Here is a 14,105-nt window from a genome sequence, read left to right as displayed (position 1 = left end):
TCACCTTCAGACACCACAGAATGCCACTGCCCCTCTACATTTAGAGCTTATGCTAATTGCTGGCAACACTTAGCAGCATGGTGCAGTGACAGGGGTTTGACCCCATTTCTTTCCCTACATGACATTCTCACCTCCAATGTCTTTTTTGATGGACAGGCAGCGTCAATTATTGTCACATTTACGAACAACCAGTAAGGGCGCACTACTGGGTGATTCAGTTTCTCCGAGGGACAAGGAGGCTGCATCCTCCCCGACAGAGGCCAGCGGCTTCATGGGACCTCCCATTAGTGTTGAGGTCCTTGAGTGTGCCACCCTTTGAGCCAATGGTTGAGGCCAACTGAATCTGGTGTCTATGAAAACAGCCTTTGTTTTTGCAGTGACCACAGCTTCAGATGTCCTGCCTTTGGCTTTTACCTCCTAAGTGTAGGTGTGTATACCGTTCCTGACAACTTTGTGGCGTAAGTCATCCGCTTTGTTTACTTCCACTGGCAGTCAGGAAGGAATAAAAACAAAAGAGAAGTTAAGTTTTAACTATGGTTCTATGAATTCCTGGTTGATTGCCAAAGACACCAGTCACTCGGAAACGTCTCAGCGGAAGCATCCCAGGAGACCGGATGTAGTGATACCCGGGTAGGCTATACGTCACGTACGCGAGTTTACATTAAATCTTGACCTGCGCTGATCGCAAGAAGACATTTACACTTTGTTTACTGCCACTGGCAATCATCTAAGAATTCACAGAACCATAGCTGCTATCTAACTACCATTTTAGGATCTGCTCATCCAACCTGTTCATCTTAGATCTTCCTCTGAGAGATCAACATGCAGTCATTAAACAAGGTTATTTGCACTGTTTAGCTAAATTAGTTCCCAAATGAGAATTAAGATGTAAATATAAATTTTGTTCACAAAAATCTTGTCACAACTTTGGTCGCTGTTGACAAAAAACAGCAATAAAATCAAAAGGACCAAAACTATGACAAAATATTCAACATTTTTATAAACAAATAAAAACAAAAAATATTGAATGGAGATAAAAATTAGACTATCACATTTTAGTCATTTAGTGGAAAGGGTCGTTGGAAAAACAATAAATATTGCCTCTATTACAAATATTACTACTAATGTTTCAACCAGTGCTTCTTTTTCATTCACTTCCAGTCGTCCGCGTCGTGCTCTGTGCTCCTAATGCCTGTTACTGTTTTAGGTTCAGTTTTAGCCTTTTGCTTTTCCTGTCTTTTTATGTGTGTGTAGAGGTGCCTGAGACGCAGAGTTAGATGGAGTCAATTTTGCATTATGAGTTGAAGTTCCACTCAGTGACCTCCACTGTTCTGTGCAGGAAATAATAAAATTGCCTTCAAGAGGTTCTACTTTGAGCAGGAGCTATAGTGCAAGTTAAGCTGAAGTCTGACTTCAGTCAGTCTCACCCACAAGGATTGCTACAACATTTTAATAATTGCACTATAGCTTTTCGTAGCTTAATCAGTTGAACAGCAGCCTGTTCAGGTCACATTTCTGCTGACGAGCAGGGACCAAGAAACTCAGTATTGGGCCAGAAAAGCCAGTAAGGAAATGGTCACAAAATGGGCCGAGTGAAGCCCGCCAAAATGGAGCCCATGGAAAAGGGGTATTAGTTTGAGAAAATTACTTTCCTTAAGATGTAAGAGCTTTTAAAAAGTGCATTCTTCCATGATTTCATGCTTCACTCGACTTTTTTACAGTATTAATAGTCCACCAAATGTTGCTAGATTTAATTTACTAAAACTAGACAAAATTGTGACTAAAACTAAATTACATTCTAGTTGGAAAACTGCTTGAAACTAAATTGAAAATTAATACAGAGGTTTAGATAAAACAAGCACTCCCTTTTCTCATGGTTCTTGTTTTTATTTTTATTTATATATATATACTGTATATGTTCCTATTTGTCTCTAAAACATCATGTAATGTTTCCCATAGCTATGGACGAGTTTACACGACAGATCCCTACCATGCTGCACTGGCCCCAGCAGCCTATGGTGTTGGAGCCATGGTAAGTTTAAGTGAACCCCACATTAAACATTTTGGATTTCATGGAGCAATCAACAAAGGAACCATAACGCTATTTTCAGCCTTTCACTGATTGGTGAGTTGCTGATTTAAAATTGCTACAATAAAAAAAAAAAAACCTTGTTTGTGGTTTGTGTTTTAGGGTGACTTCACACCAGGAAAGTCCTTTAGTCCAGACCAAAAGTGGACTTTATTTTTATTTTTTTTTTGTTTAGTGCGGTTTGCTTTCACATTGTACTTTTTGCAAGTGAATTATTACTTGTAAACAAAGCCAGGCAGGTGACGATCATTGCTCAATTGGACAGAAATGACTGGCGGGAAACAGAACAGACCCAGAAATTTAGGAAAACAACTGCAGACATCCTTCGTGCAGCAGCTCTGTTCTGCATATTTGTGCCGTTATTACAGCTGCAATAATATTGTGAGTCAAGAGCAGCTCATTCAACACAGATTTTGCAACATTCTATTTATAATTTTAGAATGGCGACAGAGAATCCGTGTTACCTGTCCCACAACATGCCAGTAGTGTTGCTAGTCAACATACAGCTTATCAGGTATGATTTCAGTACAATGTACATCTTTGCTACCGGCTACAGTGACTTGTTAAGTCCAAAGAGACGTACGCTTTCTGTAGTTGGTTCAAATCAGGGCCAGTTCGTATTCAGACCATAAGTGAACCTCACCAGAGTCCATTTGAAAGCGGACCAATACCACCTCAAAAAGTGGGTCTCGGTCCGGTTTTTTGGTCCGGACCAGGGTTCGCTTGAGTGTATTGTTTGAATACACCCTTATATACATAAACCAGGTAGTTGCCAACGAGGCTGACATCTAACATTTAGGAATAAATCATCTGGAAAACCCTCTGAAGTGGGTTTACAGAGTTGTGAAGTGAGAGCTTTCTCTCCAGCCCACATTCAACTATGGTTTTTCATAAAAAATAGTTGGTTCCAACTCTGTTAAAGCACCTGATCTTCAGTCTTTAAAGACAGAAATGCATTATAGGATTGTATTGTTATTAGTTGTTAACCTGGACACTGCACAAGACATTTGACAAACCCAGGAACAAAGTTTATACATTCCAGGACCCTATCCAGGGATTTAAAAGCCATCTGTGGTAATCCCAGTCTGCTAGTTTTTTGCCACAGTGCTGGAAAAAATTAAGTCAAAATAAAAAAGAAAGACAACAAAAACTACAATTCTTGCATCATTCAGGGAGATATCTGCTGCAGTTCTGACCAGCATCTTTACCCTCTGTTGCACGTTGGCATAGCACATCTGCATAATTGTGTCACCAGAACTCTTTGTATTAGCGAGTTGGCCCATGGTTGGGTGAAACCTAGCACTAGTGAGTACAAGTAGCCACAAGTCTCACTTTGACATAAACAATCATTTTGTGTTCTTCTGTTTGAGCAGTCAGTTGCACCAAAGAAATGTATAAGTAGTGTAAGCTCAAAATGATTAATATCACTGACAAATTTAGATTTAAGGTTGTCTTACCGTGTTTCTTTTTACTGGAAGAAAAATGTTTTTGGAGTGGCTCAGTCAGAATTAAACTTCAATCTTCAATCTGTTGGAGACTCAAAAACTTATCAGCAAAGATGAATCATCAAATTACCAGTGGAAACATGAAAACAGCTGTTCAGCCATTATGAGAAGGGTTTGATTGGTTTAATGCCAAATAAGATTTTTCCATTTATTATTACAAAGGGTATAATTGTCTTTGACATGCTATAGCAGAATTGAAGCTCCTTTTATGTTGCTTTATTATCTTTTGACGGATTGGTTTTCTCATTTTGTATCAGAAATAAGTACCTGGCTAAATGGAAATTGGGCTGCACGGTGGCGCAGTTGGTAGCACTGTTGCCTTGCAGCAAGAAGGTCCTGGGTTCGATTCCCAGCCTGGGGTCTTTCTGCATGGAGTTTGCATGTTCTCCCCGTGCATGCGTGGGTTCTCACCGGGTACTCCGGCTTCCTCCCACAATCCAAAGACATGCCTGTTAGGTTAATTGGTCTCTCTAAATTTCCCTTAGGTGTATGAATGAGTGTGTGTATGGTTGTCTGTGTGTTGCCCTGCGATGGACTGGCGACCTGTCCAGGGTGTACCCTGCCTCTTGCCCATAGACTGCTGGAGATAGGCACCAGCTTCCCCGCGACCCACTATGGAAGAAGCGGTAGAAAATGACTGACTGATGACTAAATGGAAATAATTTTACATCTAAATTAGCCAGGTGTGTGAATAATATTGGGCTTAAAAGTTGCTGTCAAAATGTTATTTTGAGGACACCACCACTGAAACTCTGGAAGATCATCTCCAGTTCCGTGTAATTTAAGCTAATACTTCACATGTCAATGGGAGAGGTTCAAATAGCAAAAACGTTTTGTTGCTGCAGCTACTCTGGGTAGATGTGTAGGAGGAACGCTTGTAGGAGGTGATTATTGATTTCTTTTAAAGAAAAAAAAGGATCTGCAGACGTTCTGTGCTGACAGGGGGGACAGAAAAGTAAACACATTGTAAAAATGTATATCGTTTTACCTGATAAACTTCATGTTTCAACACAACTGACACCAAAGGTGGCCTTGATGTTCTGGCTGCTGACTCACTGTTTACGATCTCCGTTATCACCGTAGCATGAAATGTGTTGCGTCTTCATCTCCTAGCGGTGGTTTCAAGGTGCTTCCTTACCTTGGAACCAAGATCCTGTGTGGAATGTTTAAAAGCTCCTTTTCTTCATTGAATAAACTGTTGAAATTGATTGAAAATTACTTGTTTTGCTTTCCAGATTTGAACATTTTCTGGCTCTTAACTATAATGTAAGATAATGTAATTTTTGGGAAAGAAAATTGTTGTTACACTATGTTAAGCCGTTGGTTTTGTAGATATTTCACTGCTAAATTCATCACAGAGAAAAGTAAACAGGTCTGAGGAAAACATTTGTTTGTGATTTATTATCAATTATATTATGTTACGAGGTACTTCCTGAAAAAAAAAGCAAATCTAAATATTTGTTTCTATTTGTCTACAGGCTACGCTCTACAGGGGAGGCTACAGTAGATTTGCCCCTTATTAAAAGACACTACATGTCCCAGGATCTCCCCTCTCCCATTGAATTATTCCGAAAGAGCTCCCTCTGTTGTCCTGGAGGTGGACTGCGTCCTGTTTTAAAGTGTGGAGTTGACCACAGCAAAGCTATTTTAGATCCCACCCCAGAGCAGTCCATCTTTTTCTTATCTAAGCTTCTACAAAAATAGAGGAATGCTGTATTAAAGACTGAAGGTTCGCCTTTACATGAAAAAAATAAATAAATTGACTGAAAAACGGCCACCTTCTCAATTGCACGGCTGTATTATAGTCTCCCCCTGTTATCCCCTCGGCACTCAGCAGCACAAGATTTCTGGAACGAAGCACAGGCGTTCTTCCAAAGGCTGTATGTGGATAATGGACATTTGAGCAGCTGCCTTAGAAGGAGCCGAGCGCCGGCTGGCCTGCACACAGTCTGTGGAAAATGAGAGGGAAGCAGTCTTGAGAGAGGAGTAAGGTGCCTTCAAAGAGAGCACCAGAAGAAGATTTTTGAACCAGAAAGATGAAATGATAAAAGCACCCACTGGTGGATTTTAGAGTCCGTCCTCAATGTCGGCAGATGGTAAATGGATGCGTTCCATTCGTGCTGCGTTCTGCTATGAGGAAGACTGAACCCAGCATCTTGGAGAAATGATGGAAAGCTGAAGGAGGGAGGGTTTATTAGAGCTGTTCCTTACCTCAAGTTTCTCTTTGTATGTGGAAATGGTAAACCTTTAAACTTAAAAAAATTGTTATGATATGCAAAGAAATTAGTTTAGAGAAACAAAGTACCAAATTTATTATTACTATTATTGCTATTGTAATTATTCTCATTCTTCTTAATATAAAACCATTATTTTGTTTGAGACAGCTGCACCACTGTGGTGGAGGTTCATCAATGAAACCTTGGGGGGTGGGGGGCATAAAAAAAATGCATCTATATTAAAAACACTCCACTCTTCAGTAATATACCAACTATATCTCACATCTTCTCGGTCATGCACAGAATTTCAAAACATCATCTGTGTGTGGCCATCACAGAACACTGCAAAAAGTGCAACACTACACTGTAAACATTTTCTTGTTAAGTTTACATCCAGTTGGAGATCATCTTGCAGCCCCAGGGGTTGTTCAGGTTTCTGGTGGTCTGTTTCATGTAGAGCTCTATGAATTAGACTTTCCCCCTCATTCTTCATCTTTTATAGAGTCCAGCAATGGATGAGTCTTCCTGAAACATACTTTAGTTGGTAATTGCGTTTTAAGATGCTGCCAACAGCAATTACTGAGCAAGACAGAGATTCCGTTGGTGAGTTGATAGTAAATATTTAAATGCAAAACACATTACTATTGTGCATATTTCTATACTATTGTACCCTATATTTCCAAAATGTGGCTTTTCTTTTGGCTTTTTTTTTTTTTTTTTTTGTTCCAAAGATTTGTAGAAAGCACATTTTTCTGCCCTATCAATATATATATAAAAATATATTACCTGTAATATTATCATGCTATTATAGCTGTCTTTATTTACGTTGTTTTCATTCTCTGCCTTTGTTTTTTGTTTTTTTTTTTTTTTGTGTTTTTTTTTTATATATATATATATATAAACGTGTGGTGTTACTTCTCTAGTAAGGTGCAAATTTCAACTTTTTGGTTCGGATTAAAATTATTGAGCTGAGAGCATACATCAGTAGAGTAATTTAAAGGTATGCAGGTAACGTCACCAAAGTGTTTATTATTTGTCTTTTTATTTTTTTAATTGGTCATAGGATTTGTTATGACATGTAATCATATTTCACAAATACAAAAAGTGCTCATTTTTGTTTTCCGTTCCGTGTCCATACGCCATTGGGGTGAATGAGAATAGGTCTGTGGCGCTTTCATTAAATCAGTTTTCTTTTTTTTTCTATTACATTAGTATTTTGCTTCCTTTGAATGAAGACTCCTTATCATTTCAGTGGATTGTCAGTTTGAATGGCTGAAAGTGTTTTTACTCAAGCTTATACAGGTTGCTGTTCTGGCTCGTTGAATCATCTACGTTGTGTACAAAAGGATCGTTTCTTAACTGCTTTTTTTCTTTTTTGGTAGGTTTTTTCTTTTTGTTTGGTTTTTTTCCCTCTCACTTTTATAACTCTTGAGAAAAAAACGTGTTGGACAGTCACATGTTTAGTTTTTGTTTTTTTATTATATAACATTTCTACTTCTTCCCTCTGGTTTGGTATTTAATTTAGAATGTGCTCTAGATTAAATAAAAAAAAAAAGGCGCCAGCCAGAGATGTTAAGTTCCCAGCATGTTCTGGTTCCCAACTTGGAAAAGTGCTAGAAAAAAAAATACACGAAGATTGTCTTTTGGAGCCACTAATGGCATGGACAAACCAGCATGAGTGATAGTTGTCATGTTAAAAAAAAAAAAAAAAGGGAAAAAAAAACGTTTTGCATGAATCTCGTGAGTTTTCATATTCGAGTCCTGCAGCACCCTCCATCACCACCAACTTCCTGACGGGCAGCTAGGGGCTCGGATCTAGCTGACGACAAAGAGCACAACGTTGTTGGCAAAAAAACAAACAAAAAAAAACACCGGCTTACAAACAAAATGGCTGCTGAAAAACATCGGATATGGCAGCTTCATTTTCCTGTCATAGCTTTCTTTACCCTGTATTATAGAAAACTGTCGTCCTTCTTCATAGTTGTTATGGTTTCTCAATGAACAGTCCCTTTGTCTTGTCTGTATACCTTTGACTGCCATTGGTTTTTCTCCCTTTTTGTTATTGAATGTCCATATAAAAATGTTTTATATAAAATGTTTTGTTGTGGTTGAGCCTCCCGTTTGTTTTGCTTCTGTCATAACCAACTAAAGAAGTAAAAATTTAATCGGACAACCTCAAGAATTAGGTTCAATACTAACTAATTCAAGTGCTGGTCTATTTGCTCCTTCTCTGTTTTGTACTTTTGCTCTTTTGGTCGTCTCGTAACCAACTCTATGAGGCCAGAAATGGCGCCGTCTATCCCAGGACATTTGGGCCGACATTGGGGCTCGTTGTAAAATCTTTGAGAACCAGGAATTCCGAGTAATTTTCTATAGTCTAAGAAAAAGTTGCAATATACTGGTCCTTCTCAAAATATTAGCATATTGTGATAAAGTTCATTATTTTCCATAATGTAATGATGAAAATTTAACATTCATATATTTTAGATTTATTGCACACTAACTGAAATATTTCAGGTCTTTTATTGTCTTAATACGGATGATTTTGGCATACAGCTCATGAAAACCCAAAATTCCTATCTCACAAAATTAGCATATCATTAAAAGGGTCTCTAAACGAGCTATGAACCTAATCATCTGAATCAACGAGTTAACTCTAAACACCTGCAAAAGATTCCTGAGGCCTTTAAAACTCCCAGCCTGGTTCATCACTCAAAACCCCAATCATGGGTAAGACTGCCGACCTGACTGCTGTCCAGAAGGCCACTATTGACACCCTCAAGCAAGAGGGTAAGACACAGAAAGAAATTTCTGAACGAATAGTCTGTTCCAAGAGTGCTGTATCAAGGCACCTCAGTGGGAAGTCTGTGGGAAGGAAAAAGTGTGGCAGAAAACGCTGCACAACGAAAAGAGGTGACCGGACCCTGAGGAAGATTGTGGAGAAGGGCCGATTCCAGACCTTGGGGGACCTGCGGAAGCAGTGGACTGAGTCTGGAGTAGAAACATCCAGAGCCTCCGTGCACAGGCGTGTGCAGGAAATGGGCTACAGGTGCCGCATTCCCCAGGTCAAGCCACTTTTGAACTAGAAACAGCGGCAGAAGCGCCTGACCTGGGCTACAGAGAAGCAGCACTGGACTGTTGCTCAGTGGTCCAAAGTACTTTTTTCGGATGAAAGCAAATTCTGAAGAGAACGTTGAGAGACTCAAGACCCAACACTCTGGATGAGCTAAACGCCGCTATCGAAGCATCCTGGGCCTCCATAAGACCTCAGCAGTGCCACAGGCTGATTGCCTCCATGCCACGCCGCATTGAAGCAGTCATTTCTGCAAAAGGATTCCTGATCAAGTATTGAGTGCATAACTGTACATGATTATTTGAAGGTTGACGTTTTTTGTATTAAAAACACTTTTCTTTTATTGGTCGGATGAAATATGCTAATTTTGTGAGATAGGAATTTTGGGTTTTCATGAGCTGTATGCCAAAATCATCCGTATTAAGACAATAAAAGACCTGAAATATTTCAGTTAGTGTGCAATGAATCTAAAATATATGAATGTTAAATTTTCATCATGACATTATGGAAAATAATGAACTTTATTTCAATATGCTAATATTTTGAGAAGGACCTGTATGTTTTTCTGTAGGAGGCTGCTCAGAATAACTTTTATCAGGGGTCTAATTCAGATGGGGATAAGAGCCCAAATATATTGAAACTGGGAGTAATACAAAGGATTTAGGGAATACTATACAAATTATATTATACTTGAGATTGGAGCAGACCCTTTATTTCCATTATTCAGAAAAATACTTGACTGCTACGAAGAAAACTTGATTTGCCTTGGTTTTAATACATGGTTATAAAATATAAGTTGGAAGGGATAAAATGTTTCTGCTTGAGTAAGGTTAGTATATTGTCAAACATTGCCAGTATGGTAACCATCTTTTTTGTGTTGCCACAACTCCTGCAAAACTAGAAACTGCAGAAAAGGTAGTGACCTATCTTTAAAGGAAGTTGAAACATTTTTAACTGTAGAAAACCATCACAAATATGATAAAGGAATTTTATCCAGACATGTTGATTGTGTTGCATATGTAAAAAAAAAAAAAAATCAAGTCATGGCTTTAAAAATCATAATGACAATTTTTCCTTTCAAGTGGTAGAAATGGGATTCCGTACACAATCTAAAAATGAAGGAAATGTGCCCATTTCCACCCACTGATGCACATTTCACACTTCTGATTTACAAGGCATTAACAATTCAGAGTTCAGAGTTGGAGTGTAAAACAAAGTCTAGTGTAGACTCGTACGATGACCCCAACTAATTATTTATGTTGGTGCAGAACTTGAAACTGAATTAAGATTTCAACATTGCATCTTCAAAGTAGCTATTTCATGTGTTCTTACACTGTCCTCATGCAGAGCTTTGCATCAAAATTTAAATATTAGAACTATGATATTTTAATCTAATTTTGGCATTCATTTTTTATAAAATGCTAAATATTTATAGTTTTACATCGGTCAGTCATTTTCTACCACTTCTTCCATAGTGGGCAGCAGGGAAGCTGTTGCCTATCTCCACCAATCAATGGGTGGGAGGCAGGGCACACCCTGGACAGGTTGCCAGTCCATCTCAGGGCAACACAGACCCAAAGGATGAACAACCATGCACACACTCATTCACACCTAAGGGCAATTTAGAGAGCCCAATTAACCTAACAGTCATGTTTTTGGACTGTGGGAGGAAGCTGGAGTACACGGAGAGAACCCATGCATGCATGGGGAGAACATGCAAATTCCATGCAGAAAGACCCCCAGCTGGGAGTCGAACCCAGGACCTTCTTGCTGCAAGGCAACAGTGCTCCAAACTGCTCCACCGTCCAGTTGGTAGCACTATTGCTGTTGCTATCAACTGCAGCAACAGTTGCTGCTTTTTCTCTCCAGTGGAGGGAATTAAGTGAAGATGCCGGTAGCTGTAGGTCCATACGGCCAGACCCAGCCAAGCTGCTTTCACCGGGTCAAGATGGGCTTCATGATGCGGTTTGCAGTACGAATGGATGCAGGTGCCATACTTGGTACGTTCTCCTGTCTCAGGATCAGCATGCGGGGCAAGGAGCTGATGGGAGGAGTTGGGAAAACCATGATGCAAAGCGGGGGACCTTCATGGCCATCGGAATGGGCTGCTGAGGACAACCATAACCACCTCTTTGTTCTTCAATCAACTGTACAGCCATGTGACTTGTCAAACAACCCTAATCACAGCTCTCTGCAGTCATTTTCCTGACCCAGTCTAGTTTTGTCAATAACTGTTCTAGTTTCACATTTTGATTTAAAATCATGAACTTTTTAACCGTTTTTTTTTTGCTCAAGCTTCGCATACTATCAGGATCTCCAACCAGCTCATGCCTACTCATGGATATGATGGTTTTGAATGATGGTGAAAGAACATTGAAATGTTTCTTTTGGGACTGTAAATGGGTAGGTTTAGAACAACTCAATCTGGGTTATTCCACTAACCTAGTCCTTAGTCCTTATGGACTGATTCAGTCCCGGGTTGGTTCATGGGTTTGAGGTGGCATACTGGGTCAGGTTTTCAACTTTTTAATGCATTACCAAAGTTACCAAAGTTACTGAAGCATACACTTATATTATTTTTTACAGCAGAAACTAGAAGATAAAAAAGATTACCTCAATGTAATGTCTAATTAAATGTTTATTGATTATAGACAATAAAATTCATGCTTATTATGGAACTTGGGATAAAACTCCATTCTAAAATTATTACAGCTAAAACATTAATATTGTAACACTATTACTAAATAGTAAATGGACTCCATTTATATAACGCTTGTCTAGTCATACTGACCACTTATTTTACACTAGAGCCACGTTCACCCATTTGAACTCACAAACATTCATACATTGATATAATTGGTTGAATTGTTTCAGTCCTTAGGTGGAAAACCGGTGGAAAACCCAGCCAACGTAACATTCCTGAGGACATCGGTGTGCCTAATTACAGCACCTTTAATGACATGTACACATAACCAACTAAGAGTAGAAAGTTCTCACATTATTCACTATCAGTCATATTTTACTGTGAAGTTACAGTGTGGAGTTATGTGCTCAAAATGACAATATTTACAGTAATAGTGTTTATTAGAACCAGTGCCTGCTATGTCTGTCGTGGCATATACATTCAGAATTCATAAAAATACATACATCTCATCAATAGCTGTACATTAAGTGGAAATAACTCCAAAGAGGTAGGGTGAGAGTTGTAAAAGAGACGGAAAAATGTCACTGAACACTGAACAAAGGAGCACATGCAAAAGTACAAATACCGGGGGGATAAAGAATTTTGTTACAGATAATGGAGACCTCAGTGAAGCGTATACAACTCAGCAATTACCAATTAGAAGCAGTTTTTGACACTTCTCTGGGATAGGTCTGAGGAAGTTTTTAAGCACTATATCAACAAACAAGGTGAGGTCACTCAGTAGGCAAAAAGGAGCAGGTTGTAAAACATACGGGGAACAGGTGGCTTGAAGATTTGGGAATGTTTTCTAGATAATTCCATATTTGGCCAGGTCGCTGAGCTCCATGTCCCCAAAAGCTTCCCATGGACAGATCACTGTGATGTCTGTACCAAGGCCCTCCATGCCGGGGATGTCGTCGCCAAATCTACAATCAAAAATATGCCTTGACTTCATGGGAATCTTTTTCATTATTGAGCACATTACAGAGACAGAGGAATGTCATTGTGTTCGTTTATTAAAAACATTATTTTAACTAAATGCGTGGAATTTCTTAAAGTTAACCAGAATATATGCATTTCCTTAGTCCTTCATTAGTGTGTTACTTTAAATTACTCATAGCTCCAGGAGGACTATTGGAGTGCCTATAAAGTGTCATCTTGTTTCAGGTCATGCTATTAAATGAGATATTGTTGATTGTTTGGTATTGTAGTTTATTTAATAATGTTGAAGTCCTTTAAACCCCTTCTGGCCGAGTTTTGGAGCCTTGCTCTTGAAGGTGCGAGTTGTCCTCTGCTTGAATTTGGGTGGTACCTTCTTATCGGCAGGTGTTGCAACACCTGCGTCAGGCATTTTTTATATACTGGAAGAGAGAGAACAAGCACTAAATTGGGTAATCTTTTTCTCTAAGACCCTACAGGCCCATATCCAGTGACATAACTCTCCCAGATTAGATCAATTTGTACACCAATGTTGTTAGTCCTCTTTAAGACCCTGTTATGCAATGAGCTTAGTCTTTTGTTTTGCACTGGTCAATTAAGAGTTATAGATACCTAACCTGACAGCAGGACTGAAGTTGACAGACTTAGCATACGCCAATAAACTTTAGGTATGAGGAGATTTTGCTCTTAACTTTCCGTTTTTTTTGCGTTGTGGAGCTAACATGTCACAGGAAAACTCAGTTTAAGACCAGTAGTTGGCTTTTGTTTTTACTTTATTGACCAAAGTTCTTGGATTCTTCTTTAATTTTTAACCTGTAGCATCAAACAATACATTTTAGATTCCCTCATTACTAGGGCCTCTACGTCTTCAAGTTGGTATTTCTGTATGAAATCCCATCCTGGCAGAGATCCTCTACCAATGTACTACACATGGCAAGTACCTGCTTCGTTCAAAAGTCCGAGATGGCTCCAAGCCCTTCTAAAAACAGTTTTCAAATACCCTATTTTTGATGGTCGCAGAAGGTCAAATTTATATATATATATATATATATATATATAAATATACACACACTTTCTTTTTTTTTTCCACACAGCAAATAACCTAGATATCATTCAATGTTTTATAGAAAATCTGGTAAAATGTATACAGATATGTTTTTGTGTACATTAGTTTTTTTGTGAATTTGTTTTTTATTTAATTAAATACCAAAATAAAAACTGCAAAATATATATAAATTGACTTAGGCATGAATATACAGTAAAAAAAATTTGATGAGAATTTGACATAAATGTTTATTGGAAATTGCCAATATGACATGTTATAATGTAGCTGCCAGTACTAAGGTATGCTAAGGTATCCCCTGACTATTATTTATTTAAAGGGTTAAGACCTAATTTTTTATTTACACTTTATCTAATTAGAGCTTTAATCTGCTGCATAATAAATACAGAGTGCACTGTGCGTAATTCTGCATTTACTTTTTAGTTTGCATTGATGAAAGGAAGCTCTGTGTTTATTTTGTAGTGTTATTATTTTTATTATTACTATTATTATTAATAAATGGGACATTTATACTACATCAAGTAAACCAGACTTAAT

At 38.4% G+C, this 14,105-nt stretch overlaps 1 protein-coding gene and 1 pseudogene across 5 annotated transcripts in view; both read left to right on the top strand.

Moving 5' to 3' along the window:
- Window positions 1-7,917, top strand: part of LOC124868162 (RNA binding protein fox-1 homolog 2-like) — a 71,674-nt gene extending 63,757 nt beyond the window's left edge. For 3 of the 5 annotated variants that reach the window (XM_047365023.1, XM_047365022.1, XM_047365025.1), the window contains 2 exons: window positions 1,960-2,032; window positions 5,073-7,917. In XM_047365023.1, coding sequence (XP_047220979.1) covers window positions 1,960-2,032; window positions 5,073-5,117 — 118 coding nt within the window. In that variant the 3' untranslated portion in view covers window positions 5,118-7,917. Of the gene's footprint in view, window positions 1-1,959; window positions 2,033-5,072 lie in introns of those variants that run through there. The other 2 variants (XR_007038257.1, XR_007038256.1) reach the window with 2 other exon arrangements.
- Window positions 7,918-10,728: 2,811 nt separating this feature from the next.
- Window positions 10,729-11,374, top strand: LOC124869126 (annotated as a pseudogene).
- The last annotated feature ends 2,731 nt before the right edge of the window (window positions 11,375-14,105 follow it).

Source organism: Girardinichthys multiradiatus, chromosome 5 (genome assembly GCF_021462225.1).
Source record: "Girardinichthys multiradiatus isolate DD_20200921_A chromosome 5, DD_fGirMul_XY1, whole genome shotgun sequence".
Taxonomy (NCBI): domain Eukaryota; kingdom Metazoa; phylum Chordata; class Actinopteri; order Cyprinodontiformes; family Goodeidae; genus Girardinichthys; species Girardinichthys multiradiatus.
The sequence above is the reverse complement of the archived record's forward strand: the minus strand, read 5'-3'. Positions and strand labels throughout refer to the sequence as shown.